General features: G+C 41.8%; 1 protein-coding gene across 3 annotated transcripts in view; it reads right to left on the reverse strand.

The window, feature by feature from the left end:
* FBXL20 (F-box and leucine rich repeat protein 20) overlaps nt 1-18,904 on the reverse strand; it is an 85,880-nt gene that overhangs the window by 32,913 nt on the left and 34,063 nt on the right. For all 3 annotated transcript variants that reach the window (XM_055133089.1, XM_055133090.1, XM_055133091.1), the window contains exons 2-3: nt 14,889-14,950; nt 2,415-2,469 (exon numbers count right to left, since the gene is read on the reverse strand). In XM_055133089.1, the coding sequence (XP_054989064.1) occupies nt 2,415-2,469; nt 14,889-14,950 (117 nt within the window). The remainder of the gene's footprint in view (nt 1-2,414; nt 2,470-14,888; nt 14,951-18,904) is intronic.

Here is an 18,904-nt window from a genome sequence, read left to right on the forward strand (position 1 = left end):
GCAGTTGCTTGCTTCCACAATCCAAAATCACCACCATGCTTTTGGCTGGCAGGACTCGGGGATTATATCCCCGAGATATAATCTGATGAAAATTCAGGTATGCGGGCTTTTTGACTGAGATCTCTAGGCTTTCTCAGGGTCGGGATGGGCTATCTCCCCCAACCTCCCTGTACTTCCAGAAGTCACAACAGTCATGCCCACAACCCAAAATTGCCACCCAGATAAGAAAGCTACTCCAGCCTTACCTTCCTGATAAAAAAATACTGAATGCCCTGAAGAGCACAATAACCTCTTTGTACCTGTATTGCAACCATAATGCACAAAAGGAAAGAAAGAAAGAAAAGTGCCTGCCATAAAGGCAGACTTAGGGAAGGACAGGTTGTTGGGGAATGATGGAAGGTAAATGAGGGACACTGGTGGAGGGATGGGTGTTGAATCATTGTGCAATGACTGAAAATCCATTATGAACAGCTTTATAATAGTCTATTCACAGATATTCATTAAAAAAAAATCTAAAAAAAATAGGATAATGACCAAGCATTTCTGTGACTTCTGGTATTTCAACCTAAAAAAAAAATGGAGGGGGGGTAGGAAATGACCAACAAAAAAATTAAAATATATTAATAGGGAAAGAGAAGTTACAACTGAAAACAAATATTAAAAGTCAAATGCAGGTAGCCACACAAATGTAGCTTCAGTAGTACAGCACATGCCCTCCACGTGCAGAGGCCCAGGTTCATCCCCGGCACTTCTCTCCAAGCAGATTCAGGTATTCTCCATGCAGCCCCTAATAGTGCCAGAGCAAGCCCTCTATACACACACACACACGCACACGCACGCACAACAACAGCAACAATAACAAAAACTCATTCAAATCAACAATCCTGAGGTGATTCTGCAACTAAACTGGTTTAGACACTGGTCTGGAGTTTTATTTCTTATGATCTCTGCAGAGTAGATACTAACGATGCATAAGAATCACATATTAGGGGCTGGAGAAATAGCACAGCGGGTAGGATGTTTGCCTTGCACGCAGACGACCCGGGTTCCGGGTTCGATTCCCAGCATCCCATATGGTCCCCTGAGCACCGCCAGGGGTGATTCCTGAGTGCAGAGCCAGGAATAACCCTTGTGCATCGCCAGGTGTGACCCAAAAAGCAAAAAAAAAAAAAAAAATCACATATTAGAATTTTAGTGACTGTGCTATATGTAAAAATGACAAACTGTACATAGAAAATTGAATATTATGATTGCCAAATACCTGCAATTAGTTGAGAATTAGCCGTATTTGCTGAATTAATTTTTCCTGTATTATCTATAGATCTGTCTGTGTGTGCATGATATGCACACACACTTGTATATTACTTTATATATATTATGTATACAGGCTGGAGCAATAGCACAGTGGGCAGGGCATTTGTCTTGCACATGGCCGACCCAAGTTCGATTCCTCCATCCTTCTCGGAGAGCCCAGCAAGCTACAAAGAGCATTCCACCTGAATGGCAGAACCCAGCAAGCTACCCATGGCGTATTGGGTAGTAACAAGTAACAGTAACAAGTCTCACAATGGAGATGTTACTGGCGCCTACTCGAGCAAATCAATGAGCAATGGGATGACAGTGACAGTGATTTATGATCTCAGTTTCATGTGGAGCCAGAAAAAAAAACCCCACTCTTCTGTACTAGCTATGTCAAGAACTACTATTTAATAGCAGAGACGGAAATGCTTTAGACAGAAATCTCTACACGCTATTGGTTGTTTCAACAAACAGCTTACACATAGATTTAGCATGATTCTGGAAATGTGGAAACCACTTTAGCTAGGAAAGATTAATTTTCAACACCAAGTTTTGTTGTATAGAAATATTTTAGATGACACCTAGCTCTGCTCAGAGATCACTCCTGTGGGGGCTTGGGAGATCATATATGGGATGCTGGGGATTAAACTGGGTAGGTGCATACAAGGGAAGCACCCTACCTGCTGTACTATCTCTCTAGCCCCATTATTGGGTACTTTTGAGGGCAGCAGTGATTTGAAGAAAATTCTGGGTCCACCTACAGATAATCATAATATCTGATGATACAATCATACTATACACCCTGTATCTATAACACTAGATGCACAAAAAAATTCTGTAAAATAATTGGACAAAGGTACACATTAATTTTGTTAAGTATCACAATCTATATTACGACAGTAGAAAAGTTTATAAGGCAAATTTCTTAGAACAAAACAAAAAAACTCAAACCTTCTATTTGTTTGGTCATACTGTTTTGATACAACAATGTCAGCTAGCAAAACTGAATAGATAAGAGCAACGTAAAACCTGACTTTGAGAATTTCATCTGGTTGCAGCTCTATACTATATCATGTCGGAAGAAACTTCCCCTGTAGTGTGTCAACCATTCTTACCCTGGAGACCTGGGCACAGCGACACAAGGTAACGACATCCAGAAAAGAGAATATCCTAAAAAGAGGAGACATATTTTATTATATAATAAAGTTGTTTCTCATAATTTGTGTCTACAAATTATTGGTTATGTTAAAAGACACAAAATACAAAATGGCAGAACTTTTTTTAAACAAACACAAAAAACTCAAGCAATTCACTGAGATACACAGAGGAAGAAAGTACCTTTTACTTAATAATCTGTACTTTAAGTACCTTACAAGTTCACTTAATTATATCTGACTGATATGATTTATTTATATATGAAATATTTCTGACTGATATGATTTAAAAGTGAAACATTTTTTACATATCTGGCTATCAAAAGAAATTATTTAGGAGAAAATGTTTTTAAAATTGCAGTACATATTTGTGCTTTTTTTCTTTTTGGGTCACACCTGGCGATGCACAGGGGTTACTCCTGGCTCTGCACTCAGGAATTACCCCCGGCAGTGCTCAGGGGACCATATGGGATGCTGGGAATCGAACCCGGGTCAGACATGTGCAAGGCAAACGCCCTACCCACTGTGCTATTGCTCCAGCCCCTATGCTGGAGAGATTCTTGCAGGTAAGGTTCTTGCCCTTCACATGGCTGACATGGTTCAATCCCTGGCACAATTCATGGTCTCCTGAGCCCCACCAGGAATGATCCCAGAGTGCAGAGCCAGGAGTAAGCCCTGAGCACCACTGGGTATGGCAACAAAAAACAACCTTGTAGTTAAAGTAAAAAGGAAGATAAATAACATTTGTAGCATTTAATAAAAGTATAGGGGCTGCTGGAGATAGCACAGCTGTAGGGCATTTGCCTCTCATGTGGCCAACCCATGTTCTATTCCTCTGCCCCTCTCAGAGAGCCGGGCAAGCTCCCGAGAGTATTGCGTCCTCAAGGCAGAGCCTGGCAAGCTACCCGTGACCTACTGGATATGTCAATAACAGTAACAATAAGTCTCACAATGAGAGACGGTACTGGTGCCCGCTGGAACAAATCGATGAGCAACAGGATGACAGTGACAGTGACAGGGGCTGGAGTGATAGTTCAGTGGGCTGGGTCTTGCACATGGCAGACCAGGCATCCCATATGGTCCCTGAGCACCGCCAGGAGTAATTCCTGACCGTAGCTCCAGGAGTAACCCCCTGAGTATTGCTGGATGTGGCCCAGAAACCAAAACCAAAATCAAAAAAGGCATGTTAATTTTTTTTGTTTGTTTTGCATTTGGAGTCACACCCAGAGACGTTCAGGGGTTATTCCTAGCTCTGCACTGAGGAGCTACTCCTGGATGTGCTCAGGGGACCATACCCAGGTCGGCCTGGTGCAAGGCAAATGCCCTAACCACAGTACTATTGCTCCAGCCTCCTAGCGTTAAATTTTTTTTTTTTTTTTTTTTTGCTTTTTGGTACTCCTGGCTTTGCACTCAGGAATTACTCCTGGTGGTGCTTGGGGGGACCATACAGGATGCCAGGGATCAAACCCGGGTCGGCTGCATGCAAGGCAAACGCCCTACCCGCTGTGCTATCGCTCCGGTCCCCTAAAGTTAAATCTTTAATACACAGTGCCAGGTTACAATCATCACAAATATTTCAATCTTATGTTTATTTATATAATTAAATAAAAATGTAATAAATAAATTATAGCATATCTATTATAGTTAAATATTTACTCTGAAGTATTATTATTTAAAATAATCCATTTTCTAAGACCACTTACTCTTCTGAGTCACCAGTAAAAACAGATCAGATCACACAGGGAATAAAGTGAATTGTCATTCTCATTTATACTTGTAGTCCTCTTTACCCATGAACTGTCACTATCATTGTCATCCCGTTGCTCATCGATTTGTTTGAGTGGGCACCAGTAACATCTCTCATTGTGAGACTTATTTGTTACTGTTTTTGGCATATCCAATACGCCATGGGTAGCTTGCCAGGCTCTCCGAGAGGGGCGGAGGAATAGAACATGGGTCAGCCTCGTGGAAGGCAAACACCCTACCGCTGCGCTATCATTCCAGCCCATGAACAGAATTAAAAAATTTTTTTTGGCTGTGGTCTTTTTTTTGCTTTGGGGGGCACATCCAGTGGTGCTCAGGGTTTATTCCTGGCTCTGTGCTCAGGGATCATCCCTGGCAGTTCAGGGGAACACATGGGGTGCCGGGGATTGATGCTAGGTTAGTGTGCAAGGAGAGTAGCCCTATCTACATTACTACTCCTGGCTCTGCACTCAGGAATTACTCCTGGTGGTGCTCAGGGGACCATATGGGATGCTGGGAATCGAACCTGGGTTGGCCGCGTGCAAGGCAAATGCCCTACCCGCTGTGCTATTGCTTCATCCCCCATCTTAAACAAATTTTTAATAGCACCGTAGCACTGTTGTCCCGTTGTTCATCGTCTCAATTGTGAGACTTGTTGTTACTGTTTTTGGTATATTCAATATGCCACAGGTAGCTTGCCAGGCTCTAATGTGCGGGAGGGATACTCATGGTAGCTTGCCGGGCTCTCCAAGAGGGATGGAGGAATCGAACCCGGGTGGCCGCATGCAAGGCAAACGCCCTACCCGCTGTGCTATCACTTCAGTCCAAATGTTAGCATCTAACATTATTATTAATTTTGGTTTTGGGGCCACACTCGGTGATCCTCAGGGCTTACTCCTGGCCCTGTGCTCAAGAATCACTCCTGGTAGGGCTCAGGGGATCACATGGGGTGCAGAGAATGAACCTGGATCAGCCATATGCAAAGCAAGCACCCTATCTGCTATCACTCCATTTCCCTCAAAGTGCCCTGCCTGCTGTATTATTGTTCTGGCCCCTTAAACAAATTTTTAATATTAATTAAAAAAATATGACTGGGGGCTGGAGCAATAGCACAGCGGGTAGGGCGTTTGCCTTGCACGTGGCCGACCCAGGTGTGAATCCCAGCATCCCATATGGTCCCCTGAGCACCTTCAGGAGGAGTGCAGAGCCAGGAGTAACCTCTGTGCATCACCAGGTGTGATCCAAAAAAATAGCAGAAAAAATTATATATATACATATGGCTGCACTGGGTGATGAAAATGCTAGGCATGTGCTTGACCACTCATGAGCTGTTAGCCTGTTAAAGTCCTCCTTTAAAGAACCAAAATTACAATCTTAGGACTGGGGGGCAGAGAGAGAGCTCAATAGGCTGAGTCTGAGCTATGCCTGTGGGAGGCTGGGTTCAATTTCTTGTAGTGGAGGAACAACCACAGAGCAAGTACGTTTTGGCCCCCAAATAAAGATTCCAATGTGCTAGCTGTCCATTGGATTTTCACAATATAATACACACTAAACAGAGAAGACAAATAGTCACTGCACTCCTTCATTCAAGTGGCCTGGTCTTTCCTATCCGGATTTTTGTCCTTAATAAGATGGATGTGATATGTCTTTAAGTTTAAGTCCCTTCTACTGCTCCACAAATGGTCTAAGGTCAGCTAGTAAGGAACTCTATGAATTTTATTTGTTCTACATACTTGACATTTAACCCTTCACAAAATTACTTTGAGGGCTACGTATGTTCATATTAGAATGGTTTATGCAGCTTCTCCTATTATCTAGGGATTATATATCATTTAATGTTGATAGCTTTAAGAGAAGATCTCCCCATCTCATCAATAAACTGTTGAAAATGGGTCTAGCCTGAAGGTTAAGTAGTGTGAGTCTCATTTTGCCTACTCTCAGTAAAAACAGAAAGCAAAATCGACTACTGCGAGCTTTTTGAAGTACCATGTGAATAAGACAGGATAAAATCTCTATCTTATTGCTGCAAAAAAAAAAAAAAAAAAAGAAGAAAGAAAAGCTATAGAAACAATAAAACTTTTCAATGTTCAATTTCTGAAGGGCCAGGGCTGCAGGGATACTGCAGCAGGTAGGGCTTGGCCCAGGCAACTGACTGACCTGGGTTCTATCACTAGCACTCCATAGGGTCTCCTGAGGCTCACAGGGAGTGCTCCCTGAGCACAGAGTCAGAACTAAGCCCTCAGCACCTCTGGGTGTGGCACCAAAACCAAAATAAATAAGAATAAAAAACTAATTTTTGCAAGTCCAAAGAGATAGTACAGGGGTTAAGGCACTTGGCTAGGATGGCCTGAGCACAGAGCAGAGCCGAGAGTTGCCTCCAAGCATCACTGGTGCCATTCAAAGCTCCCTCTCCTAAATATACAGTTAGAAACAAGCTTAAACATCTATAAAGAATGCTTATGGTACATTCATTTAATGGACTGTTATAGTTAGAAGGCATTAAAAATAAGAGAGTCATATAAACTGATCTTATGAAATGTAAAAAAACAAGCAGGTTATAAAATTATTCATTTCAGGATCTCACCTTTGTAAGAATGCAAAATATGCATGCACTTGTGTGCAATACTGTATATTATAAGCCTAGATGTACAAGACTGTGGATATAGGACCAAGAAAGAGATTTGCTTATTGTGTAGTGTGTCAGACTCATGAATAATATGTATTACACTGTCTGAAAAATACTTTCAGGCTCTAGATAGAGCTCTTTGGATGCAAAACTAAATTTGGCTATGCTTTAGGTTTCTGGTTAATGTCTGTGGAATGATCAAGAATAGTCCAAGTACATGGAGTATGGTGCCCCAAAAACAGAGAAAGTCTGTGGGTAGTTTAAAGGACTACTGTACATGCTTTGCATGGCAGTGGCTTGAGTTCAATCTCCTGCACCGCAATTGGTTGTGTTACCCAGATTATTTTCAGTTTACCATTACTAATCAATTTTAATCAAAATTCTACTCAGAAGAATTGTATAAACCTAATCTATTTCCATGTGCTAAAATTTCAGGTAGCACACTCCTCCATTTAGTTCCTTAAGTACTACTATCAATGACTTATTAACTGGGAAGCTCCATTTCACTAAAGGAGGTGTCCTCTAGAAATGTTAACGAGGGGTTTAAAAAACAAATTAACTACATTCAGGGGCTGGCTTGATAGTACAGCGGGTAGGGTGTTTGCCTTGCACGTGGCTGAGTTCAATCCCTGGCATCCATATGGTCCCCCCCACCCCAACCCCAAGCATCGCCAAGAGTAATTCCTCAGTGCAGAGCCAGGAGTAAGCCCTAAGCACCGCCAAGTGTGGCCCAAAAACAAAAAAGCCAAAAATTTAACCAAATCGGGCAACCGGCAACATCTTTACAGGCAAAAACCATCTTAGTTGTGCTCTGTGGTATTAAATATTGGGTAACTAATTAACATCCCTCCCACTCCCCGTGCCAGGGACTGAAGGAAGATTCTACACATTCCTATCCTAATGGGTCTTGTGATGGACTCTCCAACATCCATTTCATCCTCATTAATTAGTGTAAGCTTGTCAAGGTGACTGGCTCAAACCTAAGCCAATCTAGCTAATGAGATTTATGGGGAGCTTTTACTGGAGTATCACTGCTAGCTCATCTCCATCTTCAGAGTAAACTAACATGCTGGTCAAGTAATTTTCTGGCATCTATGCTATGCCCATTGGAAAAAGCAGCTTTAGGACTAAGCTTTTGGGCATCTGCTGATATTGTTCATAGTAGAACACAAGCAGAAAACTGCTGATGATACTCTGAAACCCTACATCAATTAATCTTGGAATAAAGATAAGCCTCTATCCCAAAGGAGTATTTTTACCCAGCATGTCCTTGAGTAACATTATTTCATTATACATTGTTCTCTAAAGTCACGACATTTTATTATGTGTTGCTTTGCATTAAGTTCCAGTTTTCAAGGACCTATGGACAGTTAAATGAGAACTGTTTCCTTTTATATGGAATAGCCTCCCTCTCAGTGTCTGAGTTAGGGTTTCTATTACTAACAGCTGAAAGTAATCTTGGATAACTGAATTGTCAGAGCATGCACTTTATTTCTGGGTCATACCCAGTAGTACCCAAGGTTCACTCTTGGTGGGGTGGATCTAGAGACAATATGAGGTGCCGAGGAACGAACCTGGGTCAGGTGCAGCAAGGCTAGCTTCACCTGCTGTACTTTCCCTCTAGAAACATGCAGCTTTAGACACTGTTAAAAGATGCTTAGTTAGGGGGCTGGAGGGAGAGTACAGCAGATAGAGTGACTGCCTTGCAGACATCCGACCAGGGTTCAATCCCCAACATCCCATATGGTCCCCTGAGCACTGCTACGAATTAACCCTGCATGCATAGCCAGAGGTAAGCCCTAAGCACAGCCAGGTGTGGCCCCAAAACAACAAAATAATAATACAAAAATTCTGGTTTTGGGGATTAAATTTAGGGGCACATATATACAAGGCATACACTTTACATGATGTATCTGTAGTATATATTTCTCATTTTTATTAAACATTTTAAATTTATTTACATTATTTTTTATTTCTGGCCCCATGAAATAAAGACCTTTTAGAAGCTTCCTTCATTTCGCTATCATCACACACACTCATCACACCACTCCCAAATTCCTGGCAGTTACACTGCATAAAAATAATTTATAGAAGTTATCAACACTGTAAGCTTCCTTGAAAAGATGAGAACAGAGCATATATTCAGAAATTAGTTAATAATAGAAGCTGTAGATATCCAAAGGGCTGGAGAGCACAGCTGGTATGCACAGGGAACTGGATTTAATTCCGTGCATTACATGACTTCCTGAGTACCACTGGGTATAATCCTAGAGGAGGAGAAGCAGGAGCAGGAGCAGGAGGAAGACATAAATAACATTATTAGGCTTCTCCTGAGAAGCGTGCCTATAGCATTCCCTGGACAGCATCTCAAAACTTGTATTTAGAGATTGTTTTCACTCTTCTCTAATAAGTTTCTCAAGTAGACATTATTTTACCCATTTTGCTACAACTTGTTGCCGGAAAAATAAAGAGGATTCTATGTGTCTCCACTAAGAAAGGATTCTTCATTTCCTCTATTTTAACCCATGTACCTTTTCCCCTTTGCTGGTTCTGCTTTGTAACTCTACTCTGTAATCAAAGCCCTAAGTATGATTATATGCTGAATCCTGTACCCAAACATGGTCTTGAGCCCTAGACCAACACGATCACCTAAACAGCATTATTTTAGACAAATTAAAAAAAAAAAAGATTTCAGCCTTCAGTCTTTCTTTCTGAGCTCAGAAGTTCATCTACCATGGGCTGGAGCAATAGTACAGCAGGTATGGGGCTTGCCTTGCATGCGGCTGATCAGTTATAGATCCCTGACACCCATATCGTTGCCAGAGTCCACCAGGAGTGATCCCTGAGCAGAGCCAGGAGTAAGCTCTTAGCTTAGCTGGATATGGCAAAAATAACAACAACAACAACAACAACAAAACCCAAAAAAACAGGAAAAAAAAAGTGCCCAACAACAACAACAAAAAAACCAGTTCATCTACCAATCACAGGCAATGTTCTACATCACAATTATTACTTAGCATGTCAAGAGTTAACAAAAAAGTGCTATTGTTATAATCAATAATCCTTTCTAGGGTTGGCTCACTCCTGGTTGTGCTGGGGGACTACATGTAACACCGGGGATCAACCAGAGGTTGATTGTGTGCAAGGCAAGCACCTTACCCACTGTACTATCTACTGGGTCCAAGCTGCACTTTCTGCTTTGTTTTGGGGCCACAGCTGGCGACACTCAGGCAACCATATGGGATGCTGGAGATCGAATCTGTTCAGTTGTGTGAAAGGCAAGCACCCTACCACCCCCTGTACTGTCTCTCCAGCATCCAGCCGACTTTTTAAACTTTATTTTATTGCTAAAAGGGCAAGTGTGGACTAAGGCAGTCTTATCACGCACGTCAATTTTATAGTTATATCATCCTGAGAAGGAATCTTTGAGAAATAAGTCACTGTACAGCTCTTGGAAAGCACATAGGAGTCTTTGTTTTCTAAATGTTGACATTCATTTTTCAAGATGTGTCTTAAGTAAATGCATATGCTCTGTGATGAAAGAGAGTACTGTTAATCCTGCCACTGAATTTCACATTATGCAAACAGTGGGCTCTCTCTTGCTAGAGCATTAATAATAAACTTTTGTTTCAACAGGGTAGAAGAAATAGTTAAAGTAAATCAAAGCTAAGAGAAGACTAGAACACTAGCTTAATTTGTTGAAACTTGACTATGACCTAGCAAATAAAGAAAAAGTATCATCCTAACAACACAATTTTTAACATCTTTGGATCAATGATATTCCAGGCAACCAAACCAAATTTAAGAGATTTATTTATCAGTATCTTAAAAGATAGCTAATACACAGCTATGACATGACAGCCATATGTCTACAGTTATGTCCAAAGTCCAAAGATGTCTACAGTTAGAAAACATAGAAGCCCTGGGAAACGCTGGGTGTAATCCAAAAAAGTAGTGACAGTAGTAACTCAAAGAATAAAACGAATAAAATTCTTAAATTCACACTGATAAAAATATATAAACAAATGTATTATAGAGTAACTACTTCTTATGGCAGAATTCCTACAGTAAATATGGAAAGAATTATGAAAATTGTAATGAGGCAAAAAGAGTGACAACTATTTCAGGCAGCAGAAAAGGGTGCTGAAATTAGTGGGGAAAAATGATTATCAGAACAATGTCAGTGTATCTCCCCACAAGATGCCTATCTTGTACCTTACAAGATACCAAAGAGGAAAACACTCCTGGAGAAACTGAAAGAAAATGTCTCTAAGTGATCAAAGTTCATGTTACGGGTAATAAATGTAACATCCTGCACTTCCTATTATGCTATATACAAAAGGGCACAGCTCCATTTTTACAGCATACTTGCCAAAATAAATAGCCTTACTTTAATCACTTATTTGATTTTGAGGCCATACCCAGCATTGGTCAGGGGACCATATACCAACCCAAGGCTGGTCGTGTAGAAAGTAAGCACCTTACTGCTTACGCTATCTTTCCAGCCCCTATATAGCCTCAATTTAATCATGAGGAAACATCAGAAAAATCAAGTTACAAGACACTCTATGAAAGAATAAGCCTTGTGCCAGGGAGATAGCTCAAAGAGCTAGTACGTGAGCTCTGCAGGCTGAAGATTTCGGTTTCATCCCTAACCTAGCACACCTGGTCCTCTAAGACTCTGGTCAGAAACAGTCCTTGAGCACAGCTGGATGTGGCCCCCCTCCCCCAATCAAAACTACAACAAAAATCCCCCAATGTTCTTTAAGAAAATCAAGAATAGGGCTCAAGTGATAGCACAGCAGATAAGGCATTTGCCTTGCATGTGGCTAACCCAGGTTTGATCCCCAGCACCAGATATGGTTCCCCAAGCCTTGCCAGGAGTGATCCCTGAGTGCAGAGCCAGGAGTAAACTCTAAGTATGGCCAGCTGTGGCCCCGATCTCCGGTCCCCTGCCCCCCTCAAAAAAAAATCACTCTACTAAGGAAATGGTTCAAAGGGATACAGCGCACCACTTTGCATGTGGAAATCCCTGGTTCAATTCCTGGAACTGCATAACCCACTAACAATGCCCTGAGAACAGCATTCAGAGCACTACTGAATGTGTCCATTTCTTCTTCAAAAAAAGTCTAAACCATAGGGCTTGAATGAAGTACAGTGGCACATAGTTCTTGACCTGTGAGCAAATGGTAGTGAGCTGAAACTTCTAGGGTTTCATCTGTGCCATGTGCAGTTCAGGAAGCTGTATTTGAGCCTGGCAGCTACATCATCCATGATCCCTGAAACCAAAAGTGATTTTTGGCTGCCCTGAAGACAGGTGTGAGTACTTAAAAAGGGGGGCTGGGACTCAACTAAAAAGGAAAATGAGCACTACCTCTGTGAAGCACTTAAATGAACATCACTTCAGTAAGTGACCCCTGGCAAGGGCCATGACCTTATAACTAAATGCTTCAATTCAGAATGTGCCCCAAAACAGTGCAATTCCCAGTTACCAAAACAATGACAACCGAGGAAATGAAAAGGGGGATGCAACAAAAAACTAAAATGGGTTAAAAAAAAAATAAAATAGACAGAAAAAAACAAATAATCTATCCCATATTAAAGGGAACTAAACAACCCTGAGAATTTAATCGAGTATGTATATGTAACTGTGAACTTGACTTAGAATAAAAATCAACATTTTTTCTTCTTTTTTGTTTCTGGACCACATCCGGCAGTGCTCAGGGGTTGGCAGGGCTTGGGGAACCATAGGGGAGCCAGGGTTCAAATCTGGATAGTTTATGTGGAAGGAAAGCATCCTACCCCATCCCTAAATATAACCAAATTCTTATTTCATTAAAATGTTGCAGAGGGGGATGGGCATACTAGTGATGAGTGTATTGTTAAGAATTACATACATATACTGTGAATCACAGTACTTCAATCAATTAAAAAGTTTTCTTTTAAAGATGTTGCTATGAGGCCAGCGAGAGAGTACAGGAGGGAAAACACTTGCCTGGCATGCTGCAGACCTGCTGAATCCCTGGCATCATATATATGGTCCCCCAGCATCCCCAGGCTCACTCTTGAGCACTGAACCATAAGTGAGCTCTTAAGTACTGCAGGGTGTAGCCCATCTACTCCCTCCAAAATACAAGTATTTGTTTTATTTCAAATGAGAAGTCAGGCACATACCATGACCATTTTCAATCACCCCCCGCTTTCCCAACTTGGTACTGACCACCACCACCACAACCACCATGACCACCTCCCCCTCTTTCTTTTCCGGTCACAACATTCCACATAAGTGAACAAAGAATAATAGTATGATTATCTGTCCAAAAACAAGTACTAAAAGTAACTCCCTTAATGATTGTTAGAATTCTGTTAGGTCATTCCAAACTCTGATATTATAAGATGGTATGTTTTACAATATAAGTGATCCCAAATGCAATTAATATACGCAGGTTAAAAATATGGATGGGGGAGGGGCCGGAGCGATAGCAGAGCGGGTAGGGCATTTGCCTTGCATGCGGCCAACCCGGGTTCGATCCCCGGCATCCCATATGGTCCCCCAAGCACCGCCAGGAGTGATTCCTGAGTGCAAAGCCAGGAGTAACCCCTGAGCATCGCTGGGTGTGACCCCCCCAAAAAAAGCAAAAAAAAAAAAATATGGATGGGGGAACCAGAGAGAAAGCACAGTAGGTCAGGCATTGCCTTGCATGCAGTCAACTTGAGTTTGACCTTCTGCACCACATATAGTCCACTGATTCCTAACTGGTATGATCCTTGAGCAAAAAGCCATGAGTAAGCCCTGAGGCCAGCCACAAGTGCCCCCGCCCCCCCAACCCAACAAAAGGGCAAATCACTATTGTAAGATAGAAAAAAACTCTTAGGTAATTATTTGCCCTTCTTTAAAATGAAGGGCCATTAATGTTTGTTTTGGGGCCACACCTGGCAGTGCTGAGGGCTTATTCTTGTCTCTGTGCTCAGGGAAAACACCTGGTGAGGCTTGAGGAACCATACAGAGTGCCAGAGATCAAACCCCTATCAGTGACATACCAGCTGTACTCTCTCTCCAGCCCCAAGGGCTCTTAATTCTGTAGAGTAACTCAGTAAGTAATATTTTGTTGCAAACAAGTGCACTTCATAGACATTTTGAGAGAATAGGCAATGGGAGAACATTAGGTTAGAATCACTTTAAATAAACCAGCACCATAAATGTTCAAATACTTTACCAGAAGAAATGTTGAACAAAAAATTTACCCACTTTAAAATTCAAATAGTCTACATGTGAACATATGAAAATAAGGAATTTTAAACTATAAAAGCAGGGAGTTGGGGAGATAGTATTGGGGGTAAGGCTCTCATTTTGCACATAGTCCACCTGGATTTTCAAATGTAGCACTGTTGTCCCTTTGTTCATTGATTTGCTTGAGCGGGCACTAGTAACGTGTCCATTGTGAGACTTGTTGTTACTGTTTTTGGCATATTGAATATGCCACCGGTAGCTTGCCAGGCTCTGCTGTGAGGGCGGGATACTCTCAGTAGCTTGCGGGGCTCTCCGAGAGGGATGGAAGAATTGAAGCCGGGTTGGCCGCATGTAAGGCAAACACCCTACCCGCTGTGCTAGTACTCCAGTGCAGATTTTCAACAAACTTTAAAAATAAGCAAAGGGTAGGAGAGATAGATAGCTCTTGCCTTGCAAGTGGCCAATTGGGATTCAATCTCTAGCACTACACATGGTCCCCTGAGCACCACCAGGATTCACTCCTGAGTAGAGAGCCAGAAATAGCTACAAGCACCATCAGGTATATCCCCAAACAAACAAAATTAAAATAGGCAAATATGACATATTTTGAACACACACACACACACACACACAGAGGCCTGAGGTATATAGTACAGTAGGTAGGACGCTTGCCTTGCATGCGGCCAATCCGGGGCATCCCGTACGATCCCGAGTGCCACTAGGAGTGATTCTTGAATGCAGAGCCAGGAGTAACCCCTGAGCACTGCAGGGTGTGGCCCTCCCCCCAAACCAAAACACCAACAAAAACCCACACAGAACTAGCAATTAGACTTACCGTAATAGAAGTTCTTTGGGAAGTTTTTTATTGATTACAGCTTCATCACTATTTGAGAACATCTGTAAAAACAAAATCACATATAAAATTACTTATGACTTACTATATTTTGCTCAACAATCTAGAGGTAATTCTTTAAAAGAGATGATATAGACAAAGTTTTCTGAGAATTAAATGGCCAAAAGTTAGGTATGTGGGAGCCATGCCCACATACCACCTCTGGCTCAGTTATATAAAAGCTCATTTATCGGCCTTGCTTCAGAGACTCGTAAATCAATCTCGAAAGAGATCAAAAGCCACAGTTAATCTCGGACCCACACAAGGCTGAACTAAACCAGGGTAAACTGGAGGGGGCAGGTCAGCCTGGTACCTGCCCAAGTAGAACATGCGATAGTTGCTTGCTTCCACAATCCAAAATAGCCACTATGTCCCTGGCCAGACTTCACTGTCTCAAGACGGACCTCACTAATCTGCTGAAAATTTGAGTATGCTAGTTTTGTGACTGAAATTCCCACACTTTCTTGGAGGTCAGGATGAGCTACCTTCCCCAACTTCCTTAAACTCCTGGAAACACGTGCAGTCACCCCCACAAACTAACTCCATTGCCACCATGTAAGCGCTTTTATTGGTTTTGCTTCAGAGACCCATAAATCAGTCTCAAAAGAGATCAAAAACTGCAGTTAATCTCAGACCTGCACAAGGCTCTGAACAGACCAGAGTAAATTGGAGGTGGGTGGCTCAGCCTGGTGCCTGCCCAAGCAGAACCCCCAGCAGCTGCTTGCTTCCACAACGCAAAATTGTCACCATGCCCCCTGCTGGATTCCACCATCTCAGGATGCACCTCACTGAGATATAATCTGCTGAAAATTAGCGTATGTGGATTTTGTGACCCCTATCAAGGCTTTGGGCTACCTCCCCCCTACCTCTCTATACTTCCAGAAGCCTTGGCAGTCATGTGCACACCCCAAAGTTGCCACCCAGACAGAAAAAGCTACTCTAGTCTTACCTTCCGGATAAAAATACTAAACACCACCTGAATAAACACGATGACCTCTCAGTAACTGTATTGCAAACCATAATGCACAAAAGGAGAGAAAGAAGGAAAGTGCCTGCCATAGAGGTAGGCTGGAGTGGGGGGTGTTGGGGAATGGTGGGAGGGAAATGAGGGACATTGGTAGTGGGAAATGTACACTGGTGGAAGGATGGGTGTTGAATCATTATTGTATGGCTGAAAGCCAATCAAGAAGAGCTTTGTAAGGGTATATTTCACGAATATTCAATAAAGATGAAAAATCAAAAATAAAGGTCACATAAAGAAGAATGTCTTCGGATCAGGGAGATAGCTCAACTAGCTAGTGTCAGGTTTTGCATGAGGGAGTCTTGGTTTCAAACCACAACACCACTTGCTCCCTCAGCCAGAAACACTGGGCATTGCCCCGAAGGCAAACCAAAGAGAGCCAAAATATCAAAAATCAAAACCTGGGAAATCTTTCAGACTTGGATTGCAAACAAGACATATTTTAAGTCTGAGAACTTTAAGGAAAAATGAAATTAGGAACCATAAAGAATAGCACTAAACACAGAATCCACTAAATCAAGCCAAAATTAAATCCATGAAAAACAAAAGCTAATTTAGTGTGTGGGATCAAAATTTGAGGACTATATGCAAAGCACAAGCTCCACCACTGAATTACTTACCTCCCTGACTCCTTTATTTAATCATTTTTAGACAGAATTGCTAAACTCTGTAAGTTAAAAATTATTGATTAAATGTAACATATCTCACCTATTAAGACACTTGGCTCATATGAATATACACAGTAATTAAACAAAACATTTGTATCTGTTGTAGTTCGCTCACACAACTTTCACAATTGCAGGTATAAAAAGAAATAATAGCAGATCCAAGTTAGATCCCTGGCACCCCATATGGTCCCCCAAACTTGCAGAGAGACTTCTGATCACAATGCCAGCAGTTAGTCCTGAGCCTTCCAGGTGTGACCCCAAGCACACACGAATCAGCTGGAGATGTGGCTCAGTGGTGGAGTACTTATTTGCCTTGCAGGTACTAGTATGGTCCTGGGTTCAATGCCCGACACCCACTCAGGGAAAAAAAAAAAAGAAAATCAACACACACACACACACACAAAATCATACAAAGAAGCTAATTTCTTCCCTTCTTTTGGTCTGTATAAACTGAATCCTACTGTCTCTGTGATAGCATGAACATGTAAGTGGGAAAGGAGCCCAGCATCCTGGAAGAGCTCGAGAAGAATTTTATATATGCAGCTCTCTTGGTTTGTTTGGTTTGTACTCCCCCCCCCCCCCGCCACCCTTCTACATACAAGTACCCTAGTTCTATATTTGCAAGAAATGGTAAAACCAGCATTTCACAAGCTGGTATTCTGAATAAAATCAGCATCAACAGAAACTTGGTAGGAAAGCTAATTCTCAAGTTACACTTCAGACCTACAGAATCAGAACAGGAAAAGGAGACTATTCTAATAAACTGTCTAGATGAGATTTACATTTCCTTACTTTTGAGAACCAAAAAAGCCGAAAATCTCAGATTCAAATAAATTAATATTCTAGCACATAACCAGAATATTTCATTCTGTGTAGTGACACATAAATGTAGATTAGAAAATAAACTTCAATGAAGACTCAAAATAAATTCAACTGTTTTCTAGGATACCCAAATGGCTTTAGATCTAGTTGACAGTAGTAGCATTTATAAAAAAGAAATGCTTTATAGAAGCAATCTATAGAAGCAAGAGAATATATGTTTTAGATATTTCAGCTAAATTCAAACTGTTATTCACTCAGCTAGCAGTACTAGTACCAGGGACAGAGCCCAGGAAATCACTCATAGACACACTATAAGCTACATCCTGGCTGTAGGTGACAGCCCTCCCTTTCTTTTTTTAAGTACTGCAGGAGATAAAATCTAGGACCTTAAAAATGGAAGAGATCAAGTCACAACCTCAGTCCCATATTACAGATTTCGAATGCAAAAATACAGAAGGTGACAAAAACCAATCATATCAAAGACTGTATTATAGGAATTTGTGAAACATTTTAAACAATCATTGCTACTGCCTTTGGCACCATATAAGCTCATTAATGGCCATGATCCAGTGACTCAGAATTATCAGAAGAGATCAACAAGCTACAGAGATGCCTCCAGACTTCCAGCCACACTGAGTCTCATCCAGGTCCCAGAGAGGAGCAGGTGAGCCCACCACCTGCCTAAACAGAGCCCAGGCAGCTGAAAACCTCCAGAACCCAATCACTGCTATGCTCAAGGCCAATTGTCACATGCTCAGGACAAGCCTCATCTATGAAATGAACCTGTTGAAAAACTCAGGTCTGTGGGTTTTGTGACTGAAATCTCCAGGCTCTCATTGAGTTGGGAACTCGTGACTTCACCCCATCTCTCTATTCTTCTGGGAGCCTGACCATCACACCCACGAACTGCCCCTGACACCATATAAGCTCATTAAAGGCCATGATCCAGAGACTCACAAATCTAGGAAGAGATCAACAATCTGCAGAGATGCTCTGGATCCCAAAGTCACCATCCAGTTAAAGATTTAACTCCAGCTGTATCACCCTATTTAAAATTTTAGAATTCCTGGTGTGACATCTCAAACTCTACAACACTCATGTACCAGGAGTAGCATGCCATATCAGATGGGATGTAAAATAGAAGGCAACCAATCTTTTTTTTCTTTTTCTTTTTGGGTCACACCTGGCAATGCACAGGGGTTACTCCTGGCTCTGCAGTCAGGAATTACTCCTGGCAGTGCTCAGGGGACCATATGGGATGCTGGGAATCGAACCCGGGTCGGCCATGTGCAAGGCAAACGCCCTACCCGCTGTGCTATTGCTCCAGCACCAAAAGGCAACAAATCTTGATTAAAAAAATATTAGCACACAAGTATCAATCTGTAACAACATGTTATTAATTTCTTATACAAGGGCACAATGACTCCAGGGTAAGACACAGCAATCTT

This window comes from Sorex araneus, chromosome 3 (assembly GCF_027595985.1).
Source record: "Sorex araneus isolate mSorAra2 chromosome 3, mSorAra2.pri, whole genome shotgun sequence".
Taxonomy (NCBI): domain Eukaryota; kingdom Metazoa; phylum Chordata; class Mammalia; order Eulipotyphla; family Soricidae; genus Sorex; species Sorex araneus.